This window comes from Semicossyphus pulcher, unplaced genomic scaffold (assembly GCF_022749685.1).
Source record: "Semicossyphus pulcher isolate SPU_LCO1_2020_fin unplaced genomic scaffold, fSemPul1.0.p SCAF_4, whole genome shotgun sequence".
Classification (NCBI taxonomy): domain Eukaryota; kingdom Metazoa; phylum Chordata; class Actinopteri; order Labriformes; family Labridae; genus Semicossyphus; species Semicossyphus pulcher.
This window is the reverse complement of record NW_027211715.1, coordinates 28,277,283-28,302,715: the sequence shown is the minus strand read 5'-3', so window position 1 is coordinate 28,302,715 and position 25,433 is coordinate 28,277,283. Positions and strand designations below refer to the sequence as shown.

At 41.6% G+C, this 25,433-nt stretch overlaps 1 protein-coding gene across 7 annotated transcripts in view; it reads left to right on the top strand.

Moving 5' to 3' along the window:
• lrrc7 (leucine rich repeat containing 7) overlaps positions 1–25,433 on the top strand; it is a 135,357-nt gene that overhangs the window by 90,000 nt on the left and 19,924 nt on the right. For 5 of the 7 annotated variants that reach the window (XM_069679500.1, XM_069679503.1, XM_069679504.1 and 2 more), the window contains exons 4-24: positions 247–364; positions 689–767; positions 1,886–1,975; positions 3,813–3,869; positions 4,312–4,375; positions 6,123–6,197; positions 6,305–6,449; positions 7,749–7,821; positions 11,026–11,155; positions 12,308–12,423; positions 12,754–12,823; positions 14,622–14,721; positions 14,959–15,083; positions 15,831–16,085; positions 17,355–17,477; positions 18,119–18,230; positions 20,552–20,801; positions 23,596–24,099; positions 24,208–24,432; positions 24,517–24,757; positions 25,025–25,378. In XM_069679500.1, coding sequence (XP_069535601.1) covers positions 247–364; positions 689–767; positions 1,886–1,975; positions 3,813–3,869; positions 4,312–4,375; positions 6,123–6,197; positions 6,305–6,449; positions 7,749–7,821; positions 11,026–11,155; positions 12,308–12,423; positions 12,754–12,823; positions 14,622–14,721; positions 14,959–15,083; positions 15,831–16,085; positions 17,355–17,477; positions 18,119–18,230; positions 20,552–20,801; positions 23,596–24,099; positions 24,208–24,432; positions 24,517–24,757; positions 25,025–25,378 — 3,306 coding nt within the window. The remainder of the gene's footprint in view (positions 1–246; positions 365–688; positions 768–1,885; positions 1,976–3,812; positions 3,870–4,311; positions 4,376–6,122; positions 6,198–6,304; positions 6,450–7,748; positions 7,822–11,025; positions 11,156–12,307; positions 12,424–12,753; positions 12,824–14,621; positions 14,722–14,958; positions 15,084–15,830; positions 16,086–17,354; positions 17,478–18,118; positions 18,231–20,551; positions 20,802–23,595; positions 24,100–24,207; positions 24,433–24,516; positions 24,758–25,024; positions 25,379–25,433) is intronic. The other 2 variants (XM_069679501.1, XM_069679502.1) reach the window with 2 other exon arrangements.

The following is a 25,433-nucleotide window of genomic DNA, read 5'->3' as shown; positions in this document are numbered from 1 at the left end:
TTAGGGCACATTTCTATGAATGTCTTTTCCTTTCACTCTAGTATGTGTTTTGTCCCTCGGGGCCACCGTATGTATTTATAGAAAACAGCAGCTAAAACCGCTCTGCGTTTCCACAACATTTAGTGCTGTTTGCCTCCAGCTGACTTCCACGCTCTCTGTCCTTTTGTGCTTTTTCTACCAGAGGTCTGTGAGATTTTGCAGACGTACTATAATACTCTATTGTCTCCCCTGTGTGTGTTTCCATAGCAACTCTTCAACTGCCAGGCCTTGAAGAAGCTGAGCATGCCCGATAACGACCTGTCCAACCTGCCCACCACCATCGCCAGCTTGGTCAACCTCAAAGAGCTGGACATCAGTAAAAACGGTAAAATCTTCTAACGCAAATGACATGAACAATATTAAGTATAAAATAATAGTAGTTCACTGGAAACGTACTGCTTTTTTAACTGTATTTATACATTTTTTCTGCTCTTCTTTAACAACCAAGGAGGCCCAAAAAAACCCCTCAAAATCAAAATATATTAACATCCAAATAGTTTGACCAAAATGTGACTTTTAAACACCTTCACACTTCACTGGAGATAATAATTTCTTGTCTTTTCAAGATTTCACACAACAAGAACTCTAAATAGTAGCTAACACATTGCTACAATCTTTTCTTCTCCCTCTCTGCGTGTCTCTCTTACAGGTATCCAGGAGTTTCCAGACAATATAAAGTGCTGTAAAGGCCTGTCTGTGGTGGAGGCCAGTGTCAACCCGATCACCAAGTACGACACTAACACACTAACACCTCGTAGTAACACATCTAACGCATATCATCACTGCTGAAGTTTAACCTCCATTCAAATACTCAGATCTCTAGTTGTTTGGCAGCTAATACTTTTGTTTATCTACATCACAAAATGTTTGATTCGCATGTTGGACACAAAGCTGCACTAACATAAAAACCTAAAACATAGTAGAGCAGATTCATTCTCGATAACAACCTGAAGGACATCTCTGTCATCCTAAGTATTAACATCTCTCTGTTGTATTATTTTCATTAAACCATTTTCTAGTGAAGGTTAAAGCCCCCCTCCAGGGAAAATCAAGTGTTTAACCTTGTAAACATCTCCATGTGGTGTTCTTCATGTGCTACAAGACATATCAGGGACAACATGACCAGTCATCTCCATGGCTGGGCCTGTCTGCTTTTAAACTGCAGTGTACCAAGGACAGGCTGAACAACACGTTTTCAGATTGGCAGGTTTGACACGTCACAAACCTAAGGAGCCAATCCTGTTAATGGACGGGGTGACGCTGTGCATATCATTATGTGTAACCTATGGCAACCACTTCGGAGATGCGCGAGCCAGCTGTAACCGTCATCGTATTTTTCGCAAATTACTGACTACTAACGTTAACGTTACTACTGCTAATAACTACATTTCAGGCTAGCTAAGTTTCAACAAGTTTGCAAGATTTCATAATAGTTGGTTATATTCACAGATCCTGTACTACCTTATCACCATATAAAGTATAATATCAGCTAAGCTTTAGCTTGACAGTATAAACTGTTACATTAAAGTGCTGCTTGTGTTTACTGATCTGCTATGAAGCTATCAGAGCATCAGGTGTTATTCTAGTAATTACCGTTTTCCTGTCAGCAGAGGAATGTCCATGAAGCACAGGTGGACTCAACCACACAGTTTACCGCAGACAGAAATGCCTTTGCTACTGTGTGTGTGCGTGCAGGCGATGAGTCATCTGCAGGCTTACAGCAGTTGACTGTTTCTACATGGTTGTTATGGGAACAATGTCTGTGTTTCAATGCATTGAGGGCCTTCAAGGACACACTTTTTCTCTCCTTTATATGTTCTCACTGTCTTTCTTTGTCTCTCTTCAGACTCCCAGATGGTTTCACGCAGCTCCTGAATCTGACCCAGCTCTTCTTAAACGATGCCTTCCTGGAGTATCTGCCCGCTAACTTTGGCAGGTAAACCGACACACGTCGTGTTAGTTGGGTCGAGTGTGGGCCTGGGTTGGATGAAGTGTTTTTACGGATTCAAAGCAGCGTGGACTCTAAACTATCAGCCTCTAGTATCTATCATAAAGAATCTTTTTATAAAGAACAGGTAGGGCCAGGTTTATCAGCATTTACACTAATTTTATATCTTTTAAGTTATTCAAAGGAGCTGAATATGCCTGCTTAGCCTCAGGCTCAGGCTTTTTATGGCCTTTTATCTTTGGGGCATGTTTTTGCCCTACTGAAATATTCCTTCACCAATTCAGTATTTCTTCCCCCCTGTCATCACCAATAGTAAATAGTAATAGTAAACATTTTTCTATTGTATCCAGGTCAGGGTTATCATGGCGTAATTTTATTTGATATCTTACTTATTTCTACATTTCAAACAAGTTGTTCTAGTTTTTAAATCATGTCATTGTAATTAAAAGTACCTAATAGTGGTGGTATCAGTGGAAATCATCTGTAGTGATTTTGTAATCAATCGCTACTGGTTAGTTGTTACCATGACATCACCGCCGCCATGTTGGTTTACTGGAGCCTGAAGTGACCATATTTGGATGAGAGTGAGGTGCTGCAGAGGAGCGAGGGGTTGGCAAACGGCAAGTTATCAAAGCTAAACAGTCTGTGTCTGTGGCTGATCCACTAACTGGTGAATGAACTAGTTTAACTTTGTGTTTCCCACGGGGGGCGGCTGTGGCTCAGTGGCAGAGTTGGTCGTCTTTCAGTTGGAAGGTCGGAGGTTCGATCCCCCAGCTCCCTCAGTGTCGAATTGTCCTTGGGCAAGACACTGAACCCCAAATTGCTCCTCGGTAGCCAATGAATATAAAGACTGATTGACAGTTGGGCACTTTAGGTAGCCGCCTCTGCCATCAGTGTGTGAATGTGTGTGTGTGAAAGGTAGTGTAAAAGCAACTTTGAGTGGTCGCAAAGACTAGAAAAGTAAAGTCCATTTACCATTCCCACAGAGGAGATTCTGTTTGTGACGGTGACTGACTGCTTGCTCGCCTGGTGAGATAGTGGCGGGTGAACGACACATAACGGGAAAGTTAAAATAACCGGTCTTCTCATCACTCCGGTCCGCTGTAATCTCTCCGGGGAAAAGCCGATTCCTATTTACTGGCCGATGATGAAATAAATGTTTGATAAACACTAAACAGGCTAACAAGCCAGGTGTGTCCTCCTATTCAGTGCTAAAATTATATTAATACAGTAGCACTAGCATCTAACCTTGCACCGCCAGAAAGTTCCATATACACACACAGAGAGAGATTATTGGTCCAAACTTTGAATGAAAAAATCCCCAAAAGGCTCCAACAACACAAACAGGTGAAGTTAAGTTCAGTGACTGTGTGTCTGTGTTCACGTCTGGCAGACAGCCAGCAGGATCCACCTGTCAATCAAGTGAGCCGGCCCCTATGATTTAAGGTTTAATACAATAAAAACGAGTGTGTTATAAGAAAATTCACCCCCCGTACAGTTATCTTGAACAATAACATTAGCTATTTATAGCAAAACATTTTTTTGTACCAGGCTGTAAACATGTTTATTTCTGCTGTAAAAATGGGCATTTTCCCATCTGCTGTAATGTTATTTCTTGTTTTCTGGAGCCTCAAGTGGCCACTCGAGGAACTGCAGTTTTTTGCACTTCCGCATTAGCTTCATTTTTCGCCGCTTGGTAATTACGCAGTTGAATGGAGCTGATTTTTCCCCACATAATATGTTATAAACAGATGTTGGGGTAACAATTTTTGCAATGAATACAGTAAATTAAGTTCTGGTTTAATGCCTTCTGTTTTCTCTCCAGACTCTCCAAACTACGGATCCTGGAGCTGAGAGAGAACCACCTGAAAACCATGCCAAAGTAAGACACTGCCATATGTGTGTGTTTTTTCCGAAAGCAAAAAATAAAGAAAGGAGAGCAAGACATAAAAATGTATTCTTCACGCACCACCAGGTCCGCCTGTGCACACACTCTGTGCAATGCAGACAGATGCCTTGTGATATCACGACGTGTACGCTCGCTCTCCCAGGTGTCCAGATTAAATCTATATTTATCCCTGGCAGGTGTTCTTGAATACTGATGAAGACTGTTGTAACAGCAAGGTGTTTGTTTTAACAGTTTTAAGTGCTTCCTGTTTTACTTGCTACAACACCTGTAAGTCTTTGAGCAGTTTTCTTGGCCCACAGCCTCAAACCGAAGGACGAAAGAACGAAAATTAAAAAGATTCTTACTTATTCAGAATTCTAAAATGTACACGTGTATCTTACTATGTGGTAGTATTAATCAATGAATTCTCTTTTAGGTCCATCCACAGACTGACACAGTTGGAGAGGTTGGATCTGGGTAGCAATGAATTCTCTGACATGGTGAGACAGAATGCCGTCATGTTAGAATGAATCAAAGACCCCCTCCAGTGAAACTCAAGTGTTTAACCTTGTAAACATCTCCATGTGGTGTTCTTCATGTGCTACAAGACAGTTCAGGGACAACATGAGCAGTCATCTCCATGGCTGGGCCTGTCTGCTTTTAAACTGCAGTGTACCAAGGAAAAGCTGAACAACACGTTTTCAGATTGGCAGGTTTGAGATGTCACAAACCTAAGGAGCCAATCCCGTTAATGGACGGGGTGATGCTATGCATATCATTATGTGTAACCTATGGCAACCACTGCGACGCACTGAAGCGATGCGATTTCAGCTGTAACCGTCATCATTATTGTTGCAAACTCACTATTGACTATTAACTTTAACGTTACTACTACTAATAACTACATTTCAAGCTAGGTAAGTTTCAACAAATTGCCACTAAACAATGGCAGAGACGTGTTTTGTGAAACGTAGTACATAGTGGGCGGGGACTATGCAGATTCAGGAATTTTTTATGAGGGAGAAGGAGGAGATGCCTATTATTTCAAGCAGACCATTGTATATGTCTTAAAGTTGTAATCTCGAAGATCTCAGTTTCGTTCTCTTTGGCAGCACCTAGGGCGATAAACGGTAATTGCTGGAACACACTTCCCAGATATCCAGACAGTGTTGCATGTGTGACGTCCACGGTTGGCTCCGGTTGTAACTCTTGATTTTCCTCGCTGACGGTCGCTTTCCTTTTTAGACTGTTTTAGACAGTTTTCACTTATTGTTGAAGTTGTATCTGTAGTCATCCATCTTTTCTTTGTTTGTTCAGCCATAGTAGATTACTGTTTACTCACAACACTTGCAGAGACCGGAAAAGCAGCCGCTTAGCTCCGCCTACCCTCTCTGGCAGACCAACCACTGCTGGCTGATGGAAAACTCCTCACTAACTGTGATTTTTTCCGCAAATGTCGCCACAGACACCCAGTCTGTAATACTGCAAAGCCTTCATCAGTGGGCCATTGGCTCAATCATCATTGTGTTACCTCATTCGGCGATAGATAGTGACAGTAACAGACGTTTATTTAAATGAAAATCTTTGAGATTGTTACTTTAAAACATGACTGGAGCTGGTCTTTAAGTGTTTTAATGTGTATGTTTAACATCAAGCTTAGCCGTTGTTAATACAGGAAGCTAAAATATGGCTGTTTTTCTCCTTATATGTGCATCTACAAGAACCATATTTAATTTCAAAGATATGAAACTAAATAGGTGAAGATGCTGCGTCCTATTTTGGAGGCCATAATCACCTTCAAATGTCAGATTTTTGGACCGTTTCCAGCACATGGGGAATCCTCTCTAGGCTGTCTTGTTAAGGCAGGAGCAAGTTCAGCGTATCATCAGTTGGACCCTGTAGGACTCGATGAAAGAGGGGAGGGTCAGACAGGAAGCCGGCGATGACAGGAGTAGGTTGGCTGTGTGGTCCGCTTCCTGCCAAGAGAGAGAGAGCATGAAGGGACAGATTGCCAGGCTCAGCATCTCTGCCAAAAATTCATTTTATTTTCTTTATTAAAGCCGAGGATTTGGTCTGAAGATGCACTTAGGTTATCTTTGTTGTGGTCTGTACATGTTCACAGTATTATCTCTGAAACTGTGTCCTTTGTTAATGAATAATTCAGTTGTTTTATAGCCCAAGAGCTGCATATTTATCGATTTATATGTTGTTTATATGCTGATTTGGATTCCTGTGTTTGTGTTTTAGCCGGAGGTGTTGGAGCAGATCCACAACTTGAGAGAGCTGTGGCTGGATAACAACTCTCTACAGTGTATACCAGGGGTAAGGACCAGAAAAAGCAGCACTTTATGTATTATTTATTGAAATGGCACTTTTCTTATCTTAACTCTCCTTTATGTGTCTTTCTTTCCTCTCCCTCCCCGCTGCAGTCGATAGGAAAACTGCGCCAGTTGCGGTACTTGGACTTAGCTAAGAATCGTATTGAGACGTTGGACACGGATATTTCAGGCTGTGAGGCCTTAGAGGACCTGCTGCTATCCTCCAACATGCTGCAGCACCTCCCTGACACTATAGGTACACGCACAAGCCCACATGCACACACAACGACACTCAGAGACTTTTCCTAAGTTAATGAAGCTCCACCACTTTTTCAGTTGTTGATGTGCTGCTAGCTGTGAGAGAGTGGTCTAGTTCAGATGACTGAAAAGTGTTGCAAAGAAAGATGCTGGTGTTCCGACTTGCAAAAACTGCTTTGAATTAGTGCGTCTCTCCACGGTGCCTGACTTCTGGACCCCGTCTGAGGCACCCTGTGTCCATTGATTCCTGATGATGTAAAATCTTGTAAAATCAGGTCAGATTGATTTTCAAAAAGGGCAAAGTCATTTACTAAAACAGCGGGACACTGTTGTTTTCAGTAAATTACAATCAGAAGGAAGCACATTTAGTTAGGGACTGTGTTCTGATTAATACGCATTTGACAGGGGAGCAAGGATTCTGTGAAATAGCTGTAGGCTGCTAGGCTAGTATGCTATTTCCACACATAGTTCAACATAATAAAGACATCTTCATGTCACGGTAAAGTAGCCAACACAATTTGCCATTTGTAAGCAATGTGAACTATCACTACCCAGCAAGCATTTCTCAGTTGAAAAGACGTTTAAAACGTTTAAAAAAATTTTTTCACCGACTATTTGAAGACGTTGATTATGTTTATCTTTAGACCAGATTTCACCTGCTCCTGTCACAAGATTCTTCACACATTCACGCATGTTAACGGCAATTTTCAATTCACATAGCGGCTTAATTGATTATATAAGCGAGCAGGGTGTCACAGTCACCAACGAAAAACGTTGGCAAAATGGGTGAAGCTGGATTCAATCTCATGTGAGCTGCATTCAAGTCCAGCACTAATCACTGTCAGCCACCGGTGTCTCCTGAGACGCGGCTATACGTCAGGTATTAATGAACTACGTCGGCATCCAGGGGTCGTTATGCCTTCGTAGTCAGAGCACCTGCACATGCTGAGTCTTCGTTTTTCTTCTTCTGTGGGGAATGTTCAAAACTGCTACCGTTACGATGTCCCTGAATCTTCTTGTTAACATCACACAGCCTATAAAGCGCCACTTTTATGATTTTTGAATGAAAAATTAAATGCGTTGAAATTACGTCTTTATGTAGACTGGATTTCACCCACCGCTGCAGAATGATTTTGGAGAAATGCCGCTACAATCATCACTTTCATCACACTTTCATCGCTAAAATGGATGAAAAAAAACAAGGGGGACTGAGGGGACAAGTATGGTTTATGCAGACAGTGTTTATATGTTTGTGTGTCAATGTGAATTTGAGTGTGTGTGTTTATTTACTGTGTAGGAATGTTGAAGAAGCTGACAACACTGAAGGTAGATGACAACCAGCTGACCTCACTGCCTAACAGCATCGGGAGGTAAGAAACCCGCACACACAAACACACACGCACGCTGGTGCACACAAAATAAATAAAAGAATAATAGAGCCTTGTAGACTTTTATTTTGAAAGCACCTTCACCAGTATTTTGTCAGATTTTCTCAGCAGGTTTATCTTAGGTGGGTTGTTGTTTTCCTTGTTTGTTACTGTTGGTTGCGTTGTTGTTATGCTGGCTCATGATTGGGGCGTTCTGTGTGTTGTTTGCTGCGATGCCGTGGCAATAGTGCGAAGCCCAAGCAAGGGTGAGTAACATTAGCCCACTGAATCCAGGGGTGCGTTCAGGGACAGACGGATGTCTTGTTGTGTTACAGATACAAACATGCAAGCTCACACCTACAGCGAGCTGTGAGGAATTACATGCAAACATCAACTACATTTTTATTTTACTCTTTCACATTCGCAATTTGGACTCAATATGTGAATAAAATCTTTAAAGCTGATTGAAAATTTCCTGCTAAAACCATCAAGTTTGAGACGAAAATGATTGCATGTAAAGTGATTTATTTATTTATTTATTTACTATTGCTCTTATTATAATCCATCACAGTCCAGAATTAATCACAAACATCTAATTAGATTAACATTTGTTGAATTATGCAGAGACATTATTTTAGAGGAGACATTATTTTCATCCTTGTATACTTTAATTGCGTAAGAGCATCATTATTTGCTTAAATTGCAATAAAGACAAAAAAATGTCAATCCAAACAAGATCCACATTAACAGCAATGAGTTTAAGATATCTGTTATTTTCTTCTTCACTGTTTTGAATCAGTTCGTCTGTGATGGATTTAATAGTTCGAACAAATGCTATTTTATATCATCTTTTATAAACTAATGTAAATGTTGCCCTTTGCAACAGATTTGTATCTGAACACTAAAAACATCATGTCATCCTGAACAAATCCCAGGTTTTAGCCTCAATAAGTAGTACTGTAGATCCATTGTTTTCCCTCTGATTGAACCAAAAACTCCTTGAAAGATCCTTTTCTTACCCCTATACTGACTAAGTTTTACTTACTAATGATGTTTATGATGGTATTTGTACTCTTCTCTTTCTACATAGGACTGTGTACTTTTAAGTGTGTATATAGTTTAAGTGTAAATGGCTGTTGTATCCCCCTCAAGCTGCATCAGTCAGATATAATTCATGCTGCACAGTTTTTCACTGAGCTGAATACAGAGATACGTTTCTGTATTTGTCTGTATTTCTTTAGAATCTATAGCGGATTGAAAATAAATAACTGTGCTGTTACTTTCATCGGCATAGCAAGTGCAGCAAGAGTCTTATGTTTTACTTTCATTCCTTAACCGTTTAAGGCCATTGCCAAATTACAGCTATGAAATGTGTATCCATCAACCTGTATACACACACCAGGTAGCTGTATAGATGTGGCAAAGCTCTCCCACTGCCTATGAAGAGAAGTGAAATTCTGCTAATTTAGCTGATACTCTACATCAGAGGGGACTTCAAATTGGGACCATTTCCACGGCACGGTACCACTCGACTCCACTCGACTCACTTGGCTTGGAGCTGTTCTGTTTTGGTTTTCCGTTGGCACAAGTTTTGGATAGTCCCTGCTATCTGGTCATCTTGGGGGTTTCGCCACGGTCGAGGATTTAAGTGAGCTGAGCCAATCCTAAAAGTGAAGCTGATCAGTCAGGGGGAGTCATCACCCAATGGACACAAGACAGCCTGCACACGATTTGGTCGACGGACATGAAATACATGCAAATTAAACACAAGTAGCTTAAGTTCACTCCTGAGTTTGTGTCCCATTGAAGACGCAAACACAGGTGACCTTTTCATGACCTTTTCTAGCCATGATGCTCAGTTAAGAACCCGGCTCCAGTGAGCAGGAACTATCTGAAGTGGAAAACAAAGTAGAGACAGCATTAAGACCAGTTCCAAGCAGGTAGAGTCGAGTAGAGTCGATACCATGCTGTGTGGGAAAAAGTTGTTTCTTATCATAGATGAAAAGCCAACAGAAAAGGATATAAAGTCTCTGCAAACTAAGATATTTAAATGTAGAAACTTGTGTCTTAAAGTGACTTTAATGATAAACCACAGAGAGTCTTTCCTCCTAACACCTGCCAGTAGGAGTGCAGGATTATACAGTTGGATTGCAGTTGTTAGATGGCGGCCAAATAATTTAAGAGTGCTATTAAAAAGTCATGTACAACATATACAACCCCAGCTGTATATTTAGTGGGAGAAAAGGGGGATGAATACAAGCAATTCTCAGAGTAAATAATAAACCAGTCAGAATTTACTCGCCTTAAATCTTAAACCTCCTCTCCTCTCTCGTGTCAGTCCATATGGTGGCCCAGATGGTCCCAGTCCATTGGGAATAATAGCAGACTAATGCAATGTTAACAGTGACAGTACATTAATGTAAAAGTGTTGTCTCATTAGCATTAGCCTGCTGTTAGCGTGCTGCTAGGCCAGTCATGGCAGTCGAGGGACGCAGGTCAGGGTGTCCTGTAGAGGGCCTGTCGTGGATGTTTCTGTGAATCTTGGTTGAGGGGAGAAGATGAGATCCATGTTGAAGAATTTTTGGAAATAAAAGGTGGAATAAAATGGGAAATATACGATTGAGGACAGGAAATGAGACGAAATTAATGTAGGTAACAACAAACTAAGATTTATTGGTAAGTTGAGGCTCAATTTATTGACTGGCTCATTCGAATAATTGGATGATTCTTCAATTTGATGATCTTTTCCTCCTCTCAACACTCTCTTCTTCTTAGTTCTTATCTTAAAATGTTCCTGGATTAGGCTGGTGTCATTCTAATTTTTTCTTATTGTCAACAAATCCCATGTAAAGACAAAAACCAACACTGTGTTCGTCCTTCTATCAATACTTTGCCACATAACCCGCAGCACGTAATGCTTTGCTTCTGGACGCTTATGGAGCTTTGTTGCACAGAGGAAGAAGCAGTATAACGCTTTGGTTACACAGACAATACTTGATATCAGGATAAATTCATTCTTGGTTTAGTTTTTTCAAAGGATTTGTTGACAAATGATAAAGAGTAGCACCACCCTTATCCTATAATGCTCATGTAGTGATTTAAGGTTGCAGCAGAGATTTTGCAGCCTGCAGAATGATTTCCTTTCTTTCTTTTTTTCTGTCATTTCCTCTGCATGTCTTCCTCTCTGCCTCTGTTCCTCTCACACAGTCTGTCTCTGTTGGAGGAGTTGGACGTTAGTTGTAATGAGTTGGAGTCGTTGCCGCCCACAGTCGGCTACCTGCACAGTCTGAGGACCTTCGCTGCTGACGAGAACTTCCTCTCAGAGCTCCCCAGGGAGGTAGGAACATAAGCGCGAGATGAATTCATGTGTAACGTCACTGTAGTTCTGCTGCCCTTTTTTTTTGGTCAGAATTTCTTTTTGCCATTTGTGTCTGCAAATAAAATGTTGATTTATTTTAATTGTGGTTGAACTATTCTCTTGTCCTAACTAAACATTTTAAGGAAAAAACAGAAGTCCTCTGTGTCCAAAGACTAAATATAATACAATATTATTATATATATATATAATATAAAATGTAAGAAAAAAACTCTCTGAAAATACAAGCAGAACAGTCAAATATCTGGTATCTATGAGCTCATAACAAGATGAATATTAAAGCTCCTGTGAGGAACTTTTGGCTTGTGTTGATGTTGGCGCCCCATGTGGACAATTTTGTCCTGTACATGCTTAAGTGGTGGTTTTTAACAAAAAATCTCCTCCTGCTTGCTTTAACATTCATATGTATCACTCACTTTACATTTTTGCCCTGCAAACTGTAAACAAAGGCAGCATGCAGTTAATCCCTTCGTCTGACACCTTTTTCACCTACACCAGTTTCAGGCATTAACAATAACTGTATAGAAATAATCAATCGCGTCCTGATGGTCTGGTTTGCTTTTATAGGTCATATAGAGTCATCTAAATTTATTTCAGTCTGTTTCATAACCATACAAAAACTCCTTATAGAGGCTTTAAATATATATGCAAACATTGTAAAAAAAAATGTATATGAAATATACAACTCCATAGTTAATCATCAGGTGTCTCCTGTAAAGGAATTAACTGACTTTGCTTTCTGGTTTTTTGTGTAACATGTTAAAGATTGTGGCATTTGTTATGATCATAGTAAATATGACCTTAGGGTACAAATGTGTGGCAGGGTTAACCCTTTGCCTTCAGCTTCCCAAATGTTCTTGGTTTTTATTATTTTTATGACCGGTAATGGAATCTCTTTGGGGTTTTACTGTTGATCAGAAAAATAAAGTTTTTCTAACATTTTATAGACTAAACCCTTTGATCATCATTCATTGTGGCTGTGATGCTCTTCATACAGTGTACCACAATGTAGCTTGTCTAAAGGTGTATATTAAAGAGCAGATCTTTCTCACTGCCGCTAGACTTCATTATTATGTGGTCTGATGTGTGTGTGTGTGCGTGTGTGTGTTTCAGATCGGTAACTGTAAGAATGTGACAGTAATGTCTCTGCGCTCCAACAAACTGGAGTTTCTTCCTGATGAGATCGGACAGATGACCAAACTACGAGTCCTTAACCTCAGTGACAACAGGTACACACACACATACACACACACGGACACACACACGGACACACATAGAGGCAGATAATCAAACAATGACTCAGTGGTGACAATAGCTGCCCACACACACACACACACACACATGCAGTCAACACTTTTTATTTCTCAATGGCCGCTCTGCTTCTGTATCGGCTCTCACGGCCGCCAGTTGCCATGGGAATGGGTGAGTGTGTTGCCATGGTTACATGCTCTGCAGGCTGTACAGTGCGTGGGCAGACGAAACATCTCTCTTTTCTTTCTCCGTCCTCCCTCCCTCTCTCTCTCTCTCTCTCTCTCTCTCTCTCTCTCTCTCTCTCTCAGGTTAAAGAATCTACCGTTTACCTTCACTAAGCTGAAGGACCTGGCAGCTCTCTGGCTCTCTGACAATCAGGTAGCTCTCTCCTCCCACCATTTCCCCTCAGAGACTGAACCTGCTAACGAGTATAAAGCTACTGTATGTGTATGCATATTAATCAGCTAACAAGGCCATCTCTTAAAACAAGCTATTTATAATTATACGTTTTTCTTGCTAATTTCTCCTACATCCATTTTCTGTGTTAAATTCCTTTGACTGCAGTTAGCCTTTATGATGATAATACTTGTGCATCAAAGCAGCTTCATTTGCAACATGAAAGACAGAAATCAGTATAACAAACAGAGAAACGTACGTACATAGGTGCTGCCGAAGAGAGTGAAACTGAAAGCTTGATCCTTCCTCTCCCTGTGTCATATAAAATCCCTTTCAGTTGAGCAAATGTTTTTTCTGTATGTCCCTGAAAGACTTTTATTCTGAAAGATCTGCGGGAAATTTTGAGTTTTGAGTACAAGTTTTTTTTTTACTGTATAATACAGTTGTGTAATTATGACGTTATTGATTCATCCATGATGGTGTTTTTTCTTGTAACCTCTACTCACTTTTTTAAGATCAAAATGTACTCTTTACGACATTGAAAGGGCCAGTTTGCTGATTTTCAATCTCAATCCTATCATGCTATTATGGGGAGCTAATGCCATTATGTCAGGAAAAAAATGCAGTTTTGCTCTGTGCCTTTGGCGGACGCTATCCGCTTCTCCAATGGGCCCTGGAATAACCTCCGCCAGACTACTTAAAACACGTCATCTGGCGGAGGCCAGAGAGCTCGCTAAACTACACTTCCTCAATCTAGGACGCCCGCCTCCGATGTCATGTCTCGTTCAAAATCGTCAGGTTTGAAATGTAGACTGCAGACCTGAAGATGACGATCCACCGGTATATTCTCGCCGTATTTCGTAGAATAGGAGAAACCACGAGCTGTTTGTACAACTTTCTCCACAGCTCTGGCGCCAATTTCAAATATTATTGCTTCTATCGATTACAGAGAACACCAGCTTTGACTGACAGCGGCTTTTTCCAGGGGCGCACTGCTCCTTTAAGTTTAATCAAATGGAACTTGAACCTAAGTCACAACAACACTGTGTCCTTATTGAATGTTCAAAGCAAGCTGCTTTAAAATTCAAATGCAATTTGTTAAATGGCGTTATAGTGTAACAATGACATTTTGAATTGGCACTAATGTATGCCTATTATGCAACAAAATTCATTATTTGTCTTCCATCACAAGTTTAACAAAATGGCATGATGTTTTCCTGCCGTGCTGAAGGGGTTTATCGGTGCCTTTCTTTGATTTTTATACCCAAACAGACCTTAAAAACTCAGTTTGATTAATACATACTAACTCTGCAAGTGCAATAACATTCATAATTCCATCACATTATCATTTTAATAGATATTAATCTGTGTTTTTATGGGATGAACATGCAAATTAAAGAGGCAATTCATTTGACTAAATGTTCCTATAGCAAAATTCAATTTGTATTACAAATGTCAAGTGGGAATCAGAGTCTGGTCTGTTTGAAATCCAGCTTTATCTTTGGTAAATTTGATTTGCAAACTGTTACCAAGTGATTTACATAAATACTTCTGTCAGTCAGAAGGGGGGCGAGATATGACTCAAATTAAACTCTGAAGTTTCCTTATAGCCAAAAAGAAAATGAATAAATCAGCAACGTAAAATGTGTAAGTCAAAGGTAGAGATTGGATTCTGTCTCGTTGAGGATGCAGGGATTAAAAGTGATCATTGAGTGTTCCCACAAGAATACTAATACAAACGTGTGTGTGTGTGTGTGTGTGTGTGTGTCTGTGTTTGCAGTCCAAGGCTCTGATCCCCCTGCAGACAGAAGCCCACCCTGAAACCAAACAGAAGGTTTTGACCAACTACATGTTTCCTCAGCAACCGCGACATGACGAGGGTACAAACCTTGTGTGTTCACTGTGTGTGTGCTTGTGTCTTTAGACATAGATGAAGAACATTTGAAGGTTGTTTTGTATTTGTTTTATAACCCTTTTTGTCATAATATGATCATTTGTTGTCATTGTGGATGTCATGTGAAGTTATATGTAACAGTGTTTTTGTGCATAGATGTGTGTCATGAAAGTATTGATCACAGCAGTATTTGTTTGGTGCGTGTTTGCATGTGTGTGCTCAGATTACCAGTCGGACAGTGACAGCTTTAATCCCACTCTGTGGGAGGAGCAGAGACAGCAGAGGATGACCGTGGCCTTTGACTTTGAGGACAAGAAAGAAGAGGAAGACAACTCTGGGAAGGTCAAGGTCAGCTCGTTCTCTCTGTTTCTGTCTGTTTTGTCTTCCTCTCTATGGAGCAGCTGAGCAGGAAGGGGGGGGTCATGTGAGGCAGCCAGGGTTTTGCAAAGACAGCGTTAGCTGACCGGCTGCTGGAGCACCTCCAAATCTTGAATTAGGTTGAATCATCAGTACAAACAGAGAGAAATGCACTGAAATAAATCTGTCTCATTGAGAAAAGTCAAAGGTACAAGACTGTGGAGACAGCAGTCCAACAGAGCATTTCTTTGAAGAACTAACTGTGTATATAGATATATACAGACGTTGATATTGACTTTTTTAAAGATTTTTTTTTGGCCTTAACCTTTATTTGACATGACAGTGGAAAGCGTTGGAAATGTGGGAAGAGAGAGAAAAGTGAAATTACAGTTTGAGATGTATTTTCAAAAAACCTGCAGTTCATCCCAAACTGCTGTGTTGTTTCTCATCATATTTCAGCGGTTTATTCAAGTGTCTGAGACAATACTGAGAAGTCAGTATCACAACGTCAATGACAAAATTGAGAGGAAAAAGTAAATTACTGGAAAACAACAAAAGACAACAGCAGCTAAACAATTAGCAAGAACCGAGTTAAAATTGATTGCAACGGAAAGTTTAAGTTAAGTTTCAGGAAGCAGAAACACTTTATTTTCACAACACCTACTGAATGCTTGCTCAGTTTGTGTGTGCTTTATTTGCATCCGGACACACTCACCTCATTTCCATTTTTGTGTGTAGGTTGAGATTAATTTAAAGCGCTACCCAACACCCTATCCTGAGGACCTAAAGAACATGGTCAAGTCAGTGCAAAGTCTTGTGGGTAAAAGCGTACATGCGGGACATGGGCACCCACACCAACACCAGCACCAGCACCAGCACCAACACCAGCACCAGCTGAGCACAGGCACTGCCACGTCGGCAGGAACCAACATGGAACACACACACCTCAGCAAAGAGCAGTACGAACCACCGTGGCCCCTGCCTCCCAAAGAGGTAAACACACTCACAGCCACATGCATGAACACAGGGACACGCGGATGTGTTTAAAATCACCAGTCAATGCATTCTGACTCACATTAAAAATAATGCAGATTTTAGCCTTCTTACATTAAGTCTAGTTAGAGGTAAATTAAGGGAACTTTAATAACTGTCAGCTGTCAAATGTGATCGTCTATAGATGTGCTTTTTAGGCTAATGGAAGTTAGCAAAGACCTGGTTCTGTGCAAAGAAACCAAGGGGGTTTTTCATTAGGATTATAGATCATTGCAGAGAAGCAACAAAAGTGGAGTTGTTCCGATACCAGTATCAGTATCCAAAACGCCTATGATGCAACCTAAAATGCAGCAGTAGGTAAAGGCAAGTGCGCTAGACATGGCCCTGATCGGACACCCTAAAAAATCAACCTGTTTTGTCTTAGTCTGTACCGCACTAGTAGAAGGTATGGCTGCCACTAGAAACTATAGTTTGAGAGTCACATACGATTTGTTTTAAGTAAATCATCATGTGACAACAGCAAATAACAACAGCGTATTGCTAGCAAACATTTAAATGTTTGTCAAAGCTAACAAAATGTTAGCAGTTAGTTTCTTAGCATGCTTTTTGAAGGCTTTATTTTCTAAAGTTAAGTTAAACAGATAACAACATAAAACAAAGCAGTTTCATGCAAAAGAAAGAAAATAATGTTAGCTTAACTAGAGCTAGTTCCTAGATTTTCAGCCTGTATTAAGGTTTGGATTTCTTCCAAGTAACAGAGCCAGGCTATACAACAATGATAGCGATATTATCACATATATACAATGATAATAGTTTGCAGATGTTAAAAAGTAATAATCATTTGTCTACTCAAGTCTAGGTATCGTCATTAGTACTGGGAAATAAAAAAAATGTATCAGAACATCTCCGAACTAAAGTATATGATACTTCAACACATTATTCAGCAAGATAATCACAAGTTAACATCACTTTTTTAAGCATACAACTGTTGCCAGAAGTAAAAAGGCGAACGTTAGTAAGGCAATGGAGGAAGTACACCTGACCCGAACCCAAACCCATCATCGTCACCACTAAGCTTCCAACTTGTCTGTGTTCGACATTGTAATGTAATGTCCCCTACATCCACTTTAGTCTCATTTAGCCACTTGTTAGCATTTTTAACTTCAGTAAAAATATTGAGTGTTTACCAACGTATTTAGGGGGCTGGAACTGTAAAAAAATGTTTACTCGTTTTCAAATAGTCTGTGTGTGTGTATGTGTGTTTTCCAGGTGGTAGACAGAGAGATGCAGGACTTCTCTCAGGCTCAGCTAATGGATCAGGGATCAATGCATAACTCTGGCATCGACATTCCTAAGAGGAAGGACAAAGAGGACCTGACAGAGAGCTCTGAGGTTTGTCAAAGAGTTTACAGTACACACAGTTTCTAGCTTGCTGTAAGGCCAAATTTGCCTCACCTTGTACAGTCACATTATTGTTTTTTTGATTAATATGCTTATTATGTTGTTATTTACATTTATCAGGATAATAATTTAGGAAAATGTAGATTAAATAATTGTTGTTACTGTATATTCAATGCTGTCCTGTGGTGTGATGTAGGTGAAAAGTATTAATCACCAAAACTCATTATGTCTATAATTTTGACTTAATTTACTGCCTCATAAACCTTCCTCATTATAATATTTTGGATTGTGAATTGTTAATATCTATGCTTGCAAGCATTCAGTCTTCTTCGTACCTTGATTTCCCGGCACATAGCTGGTTTCCTGGTGCATTACCTCCACCTGGAGCACAGTGGAATAGTCACATGATTGGCAGTAATGTTGGATAGCTGTTGCTTTAACTAATGTGACTGTCACAGACGGACAGGAACTAACAGGAAAACTTGATTCTGAGCTATTCTGTCTGATAAGCTTAATTGTAATTGGCTGCTGCTCGCTCTCCACAGCCTTAGCCTCCTAAATAATGCTTTCAAAGGCTGTCTTACTGTACCGTAGCTCCCTTAAATGAACCTGCATGTCTTTCCTTTCCGTAGGACTCTATGGGCGGCTCTCCAAACGACATCCGTATCTCCGACATGAGGCCCACCCTGGTGGAGCCGCCCATGTACAAACCAAAGGTGGTGCTGCTGGGGAAGGACAAGAAAGGTACTGTTTGAGACAAAGAGACACGCACAGACATATAAGGAGGTTCATATATAAAGACACATGGGTGCTCACGTACACTTCACACAGTAATTTAATGTGTCTGCGGTGAGAGCTTTGGGGCATGTTGTAATAGTGTCCACTAATTAGTCATGGTGTTAAGCGGCTTTATTTCAGCACATAGCAGAGAGAGGGAGGGGGTATTATGAACGTCTCCAGTGAATCCAGATTCCAGTTGAAAGTCTTCAGCTTTATTCGCGACCCTTTTTACTTCTTCTGCCCCGAAGGCCTCAGTTTCTTCAGAGTTTAACCAAACGCAGTGAAGTTTTACTAATGAGCTCAGAGCTAATTTTACTGCCTTATCAAAAAAAATCTGTTTTTTTGTTACAAATAATTCAGAGCGTTAATCCCGTCTACTGAGCGGTTATTATCTCCTCTCCATGACAAACTGCAGCTCTGTCTAATTCAGAGCTCTGAGTGTAATCTGCTCTTTTGTCAGATTAACTCAAAATGATTACATCTCGAACAGCTTGTCATTCTTGGTGAGTGTAACGTCTTATTGAAAGGTCTTAAGGCGGAGTTAATAGGAAGCTTTAATTGTCTTGTTGTGTCAAGATCTTAATAGGTTTGCCTCGTACCTGCTGGTTTGATAGTACTGCTAATAACAAGAAATGGTCGTCTTTCCTCTCCATAATGACTACCTGTTTGTTTTGATGCTGCTTTCTTTACAGTTCTCCAAAACAGCTTCTTGATTTCAATGGGGCTACTTAAGAAAAAATAGCTATTAGACCAGTCTCTTATAACCAGGCCATGACTGCGTCAGTGCAGTGGACTCAATATTGTCCAAACATGTATTGAGAGCACTGCAGGAATCTGGGTTAAGAGAGATGTGATGTTCTTAGTGATGTAATGTGTGACGTCCACGGTTTGCTCCGGTTGTAATGGTTGTTGTTCCTCGCTGATGGTCGCTTTCCTTTTTAGACTGTTTACCTTCATCTGAGCGTCCAATTTGTTATTGTTGTTGAAGTTGTATCTGTAGTCATCGATCTTTTTTTTGTTTGTTCAGCCATAGTAGATTACTGTTTACTCGCAACACTTGCAGAAACCAGAAAAGCAGCCGCTTAGCTCCGCCTACCGTCTCTGGAAGAACCAACCACTGCTGGGTGATGGGAAACGCGTCACTAACTGGGCGCCGCTTGTGATTTATTTCCGCTAAAGTCGCCACAGACACCCAGTCTGTAATACTGCAAATGCAGAGGCTTTCATCAGCGGGCCATAGGCTCAATCACCATTGTGTTACCTCATTCTGCGATAGATAGTGACTTAACAGACATTTATTTTATTGAAAATCTTCAAGATTATACCTTTAAGGCAGTGTTTTGTGTCAGTGAGTTTAGCTCCAAAGGAAATAGCACTAACTAACACTACAGAGCTATCTTTTAGCATTGCATTCCTAGCTTCGTTGCAGGTGTATCAGTTATGCTCCACCCTAAGGTGGCCCTACGGGGATAACAACCTATCACAATATGACCCAAATTAACCATGAGAAACACCTTAAAACACTCAAATACATGGGCTTTATTAAGGGACAATTAAACAACCAAATCATTAATTGACACACACAATCCCAGTCTGAGAGGCAGAACCACAGCAGTCCCCGCTCCAGAAGCCTCTCTTCACATGTCATGTGTGGGGTTTTTAAGCAGCTAAGACCAGGTGCACCTCATTGAGCACTCACCTGGGAAGAGCTGCGAAGACACAACAGAAGGGGGGAAACGGACAAACAGTGCAGGGAACACATCCAACTGTAACATATGCTTACTGCTAACTACGTTATGAATACTGATTCTGACCTAGACATACTGTTAAGGGCTGCTCTATGCTGATTGTCAAATGCCCCATTGCTGTGCAGATGATCCAGGATGGTGTCAATCAAATTTTGTCTGCCACGCCCACACAGTCTTGAGAAACAGCAAAAGGAGCTGTTTTCTATCAGCTATGAAGGTTTATTTTCACTTTTCTTGTGGATGCTTAATGAGACTGTCAACTTGGACATCATAATTGCATTTTTACTCTTAAGTCAAATTTCCAGAGTGTTTGAAAGCCACATGAACATGCTCTTAAATCAACACTACGATAGAAGCAATGTCTCCTGGTGTTGTATTAAAGATGAGAGGAGAGAACTCAAACCCAGGGGGATGACATAAAGACATTTTTCAGACATGACAAAGACACTTCTGTTAAGAGGGCTTTCAGGAAGAAGAGGATGTGACATTTTCACTAAACAGAGCTATCTGTGTCTCTGCCTATCTGTCTCTCTCCAGAGTCCACAGATGAGGAGGTGGATAAGCTCCACTGTCTGAACCACAGTGGCTCCTCAGCCACCTACTCTGACTACTCCCCCTCACAGGGCTCCTCCGGCTCCTCCAACCCGCCCGCCAACGCACACTCACACAATCTCTCTCACGCACACCAACACCAACACCAGCACCAGCACCAACACCAACACCAACACACACCCGCCCTGCCGGCCCCCAGCAAGGACCAGGCGCCTCAAACACACTGGACCAACAGGTACACACACACACACACACACACACACACTGCTGCTTCATGTTCAATTTCATCACGGTCCATCCCTTCGACTATCCATCATTTCTTCTTCTTCTCTTTCAATTCCAGCTCTCCTCTTCAGTCTCCTCCATCTATCATCCATGTATCCAATCGCTCCATCCGTCCTCCATCTTTCTGCCTGTCTCATCTCTCTGTTCGCTCAGTCAAGGTCAGAGGGACTCATTAGGATGCTGCAGACTTCTCTCTTTCTTTCCCTCTCTCTGCTCTCTTCCTCTCCTCTGCTTCAAAGCTGAGCAGTCCGGGCATCAGTTCTATCTAGAGGATTTGATTTGACACCAACAATGAAAAAAGAGGCAAACACAGAGACTCGGTCCTTCTACTGAAGTCTTTGCCTCTGATTGCTGTGGACTTATGATGAAGTTTGACAGATATGAAATAAAACAGCATTGAAAGTTGAAACTGTTTCAAAAATGGTGCAGTAACAACAACAAACGGCTCAACTTAAACCGCCTGCCATATTTATTTATGACATTCTCATGAAGCTTCAATGATACCGAAGACTGGAGCATGAAGCTTTTTGTGAAATTTGACAATAAAATACATGTTAGACATATTTTAAAACCACTGGACATTTCTTTGTTTCCATAATATTGTATTTTCTTTTTATTTTGGGCTGTCTGACGTCAAGGTGAAGCGTTGACAAAATTAAAAATAACACTTAAACTGAAGTTTTTGTTTACATGTAGGACTAAGTGGCTAAAGTATGTGGTACTCCTGCAGTGCTTCGCCTAGCTTCCATGTAGGAAGTCCGGCCCGCCTTTCCTAAGGGGCCGTGCTGACTGTTATCTACTGTACATTGTACACTTACTATTGATAAGTACTTCATACAACCCCACCTCAAACAAACCGAACTATCCCTTTAAGTGCTCTTATTTAGCTATCAGCTTTTAAATTTAGTTGGAGGTTATTTTAAGCATGTGCTAACTAACAATAAAGACAATAAATATGAGCTCTTTATTCAAAAATATGTCCATTAATAAGATGTACGTAGCTTTGGACGACAGCATCTGCTAAATGAAATTTAGATAAACTTTGATGCTGATTTGGCTACGACTGACACAAAATATGAGAAATGACAATATCAAGGTTTTGTCCTTTTAAAACCAAAGGACAGACAAAGTGCTGATATAATAATCAAATCAAGTACACACGTCCAACATGCCTTCTCTTCAAATGCTCGTGCATCACCAACGTGCTCCCGTGATAAGCAAGGCGCATTGCAGGCGATCCTTTTCTTTGCAGCGTTGGGGGTGAAATGCTCCCAGACTTTACAAGATTTAGGATGCAATTGGTTTGCATTGGCTTCCACCAGTTTGCTATGTTTTGTTTACCTGTCGCTGTTTAGCATGCACAACTCTTGGCAGAGATAGTAAGGATGCGAGATTGCTCACCCCTCGGCACTCAACTTCTTAAAAATGATCTCCACGCACAGCATGAAAAACACGCACGAGGATGTAACCAACTAATAATCAACTATTACATTCGTGGGCGACTAATTTAGTCATTGATTTTTGTTGAAAATGTCGACTAGTCGTTGCACCCCTACTTTCCTGATATTGGGTTTGAACTTAGCGTGGTTAAGCTCTGATAATTCATCCTAAAGGCAATTTGTTGACGTCTTGAAGACGTTTCACCTCTCATCCGAAATGCTTCATCAGTTCTCAGGTTGTAGAAGTTCAGTTCTGTTGAGAGGTGAAACTTCATCAAGAACTTCAACCAAGTCCAGTCACCTTTTTGATTAAGCTTTGAATTACCATGACCTGGATGACTGAGAACTTTCACAGACACTTAAGCTCGGATAAGCTCAGATATTTCCTACAAAAAGTGCACTGACTCAGACGGCTCAAACAAAATATTTAGGACTGCACTATTCTGATCGTAACGCTTGTTTTTGTTGTGTGCAGAGCCAGGCAGATGTCAATCAAACGTGACCTGCCCCGCCCACACAGTCTGGAGAAATGGTCTGCAAAATGAGCTTTTTATGCTTTCTAATAGTTATAAACTTTCACTATCACTCAGGCTTCTTTGGATGCTTAATGTCAACTTTGATAACATTTTTACTATGTCAAGCCAAATTTCGGAGGCTTTAATATCACAGAATGCTTGAATTAGTTTTAGTAAATGTGAGACAGATGTTTGCATTAGCCCGCAGCAAAGATCGGATGTTTGAAATACTAGATTGTTTATTCTGTTTTCTGTCTTACACCAAAAGGTCTGAAATTCATGTCTTTTTTAGGAGCAGTAACCTTTTCCATCGCTTTATAGTAATGTCAATAGTAAAAACCTAATTCTCTGACCTCACTCTTCCCATTCCTCTCCTCGTCCTAAGTGTCCCCTGCAGGCTGAAAGCTTGCTGTGGTATTTTTTGACATTAAACTTGTCATTTCACAAACCCTGCAGTGACGTACAAACCACAATCTGTACACTTGTCCCTCTGTCTGTGTACTTGTGAATCATGTGATATTTGCTAACTGCAAGTGGCAGTGAAGGGGTCTGGAGGCCTTAATATTTTCTCTTCACGGCTGCTCTCAGAAACATTAATTACAACAAACACGGTTGTTGGCCAAATTGATCTTTCTGACGGACATCAGAGAGGCAGAGAGAGTTATGCTGTTCTCAGTGCCCATTGGCTGTGATTAAATGCAGCAATTAATGTAGAACGGCACAGTATGATTAAGTTCATTTTAATATTTTGCACTGCATACTCACTGATTAGTATTTTTTTTCTTTGTAGGCTGGCTCAGTCGTTCCCCAAGCCCATCGACTCCAAGCCCCTGCTGTCTCAGAGGGAAACCCCTCCATCAGGAACCCTGCAGCAGCGCGGGGATCGACGCCCACTGAGCGAGCCTTTTGATTGGGCCGAAGCTCCTCACTATGACAACACAGGTTTCGATGCTGAGGAGTCTCCTCTGGACGGTCCATCCTCTAACACGAGTCAGGGAAACCCGCCGCTGGGCTCCAAACCCCGCAGCCAGTCCACACACGGGCGCCGCCCCCTCCTCAGGCAAGAGCGTATTGTCGGAGTCCCTCTGGAGCTGGACACTCAGACGCTCCCCTTCCACAGCAACCAACGCTCCACTCCTGACAATGACCCACAATCCGGACCTTCCTCCCAGAATCCTTGGCAGAACTGGACCAGAACCCCCAGCCCGCTGGAGGACCGGACTGCTTTTCCCTCCAAACTGGACATGACGCCAACATCCAGCCCCAATCCTGACCGCAAGGACATAGACTCAAGGTAACAGTCCCAATGCTTATGCACCCTAAAGTGGGTTCACACATTGCAACAACCACTTCTCTTGTACAGCCCTTGCTCCTGACCATCTCTTTTTTATTTCGTCCCAAGGCTGGAACAAGGCACAGGGCCTTTGCCAGGCAGCTGGTCGTACCACAACAATCAGGGTGATCCGAACAGGAAGGATCAGCTGACTGTCAGCGGGGGCAACAAGGTGACTGTAGTGATGAGTAAAAGCTCGGACCGTCTGTCGCCCATGATGAGGGAGACGAGATCTAAATTTAAGAAGTCACAGAGCATCGATGAGATTGACATTGGCTCCTACAAGGTCTACAGGTGGGTTTGGTTTGTGTTTTTTTATCTATAACATGATATGTGATTGCAAGTTATTGCAAAGTTTTTGGCTGATTTACCTTCCAGTTCTCTCTTCAGTATTCCCATGGACAGCTACAGTTCATCCATCGAGCAGCAGACTAGCTTGGACCGTCCAGAGCTGCCTGGTTCTATGGAGCAGACCAACATGGCGCGGTCACAGTCTGCCCCGATGTTAGACGATGAGCTGGGCTTCCCCGGACACGGCAGCCAGAACCAGCTGGGACAGAACCAAAAACCTGCCATCCCACAGAAGGCCTACCACTTCGACCACAACTACAACCCCCAGGTCAGCAGCTTCTCGGCCGCTTAAGGGCAGCGGAAATAAGTTGTGAACACCATCACTGAGTCCAATATTCACTGCATTTTACCTCTGTTTAAGTTTCAACTAATTCATGAAGGAAGTATCTGGTTCTTAAGCGACGTACTGGGTCTGCTTTTTGGTGCTAAGCATGAAGTGCACAGTAGGTTATTGAACAGTCACAACAGTTTTATATGAAAACAACATGTCTGAACCCTTTACATCGACTAACTGTTACCCAATCTAACCATTCAGGTGACCATGGACCGCCGCGTCCCTCCCCCCTTCCCCAACACACCAGATTATGTCAACCACGCATCGAAGGCCTTGGAGTACATCAGTCAACCAGGGAAGACATTACCCAAGGAGCTGGTGAGCCCTCGGTATCGTGCTTATCCTCCACTGGAGATGTTTTCTTTCCCCCAATCGCCCATCAACCAGGACGGACCGCCCAGCCAGCAGCAGCAGCAGCCAATTCCAGCGCAGCGCTCCAGGCCAGGCTTCCTGAGGAGAGCGGATTCATTAGTGAGCTCGACGGAGCTTGCTTTGTTCCGCAGAGTGCATGAAGCCCAGCAGGAGGCGCTGCAGGAAGCTCAGTACAGACAGCAGGTGGGAGAGCTTTTGTCTTCAAGTTGGCATTATTTTTGTTCGTGTTTGTTATTTA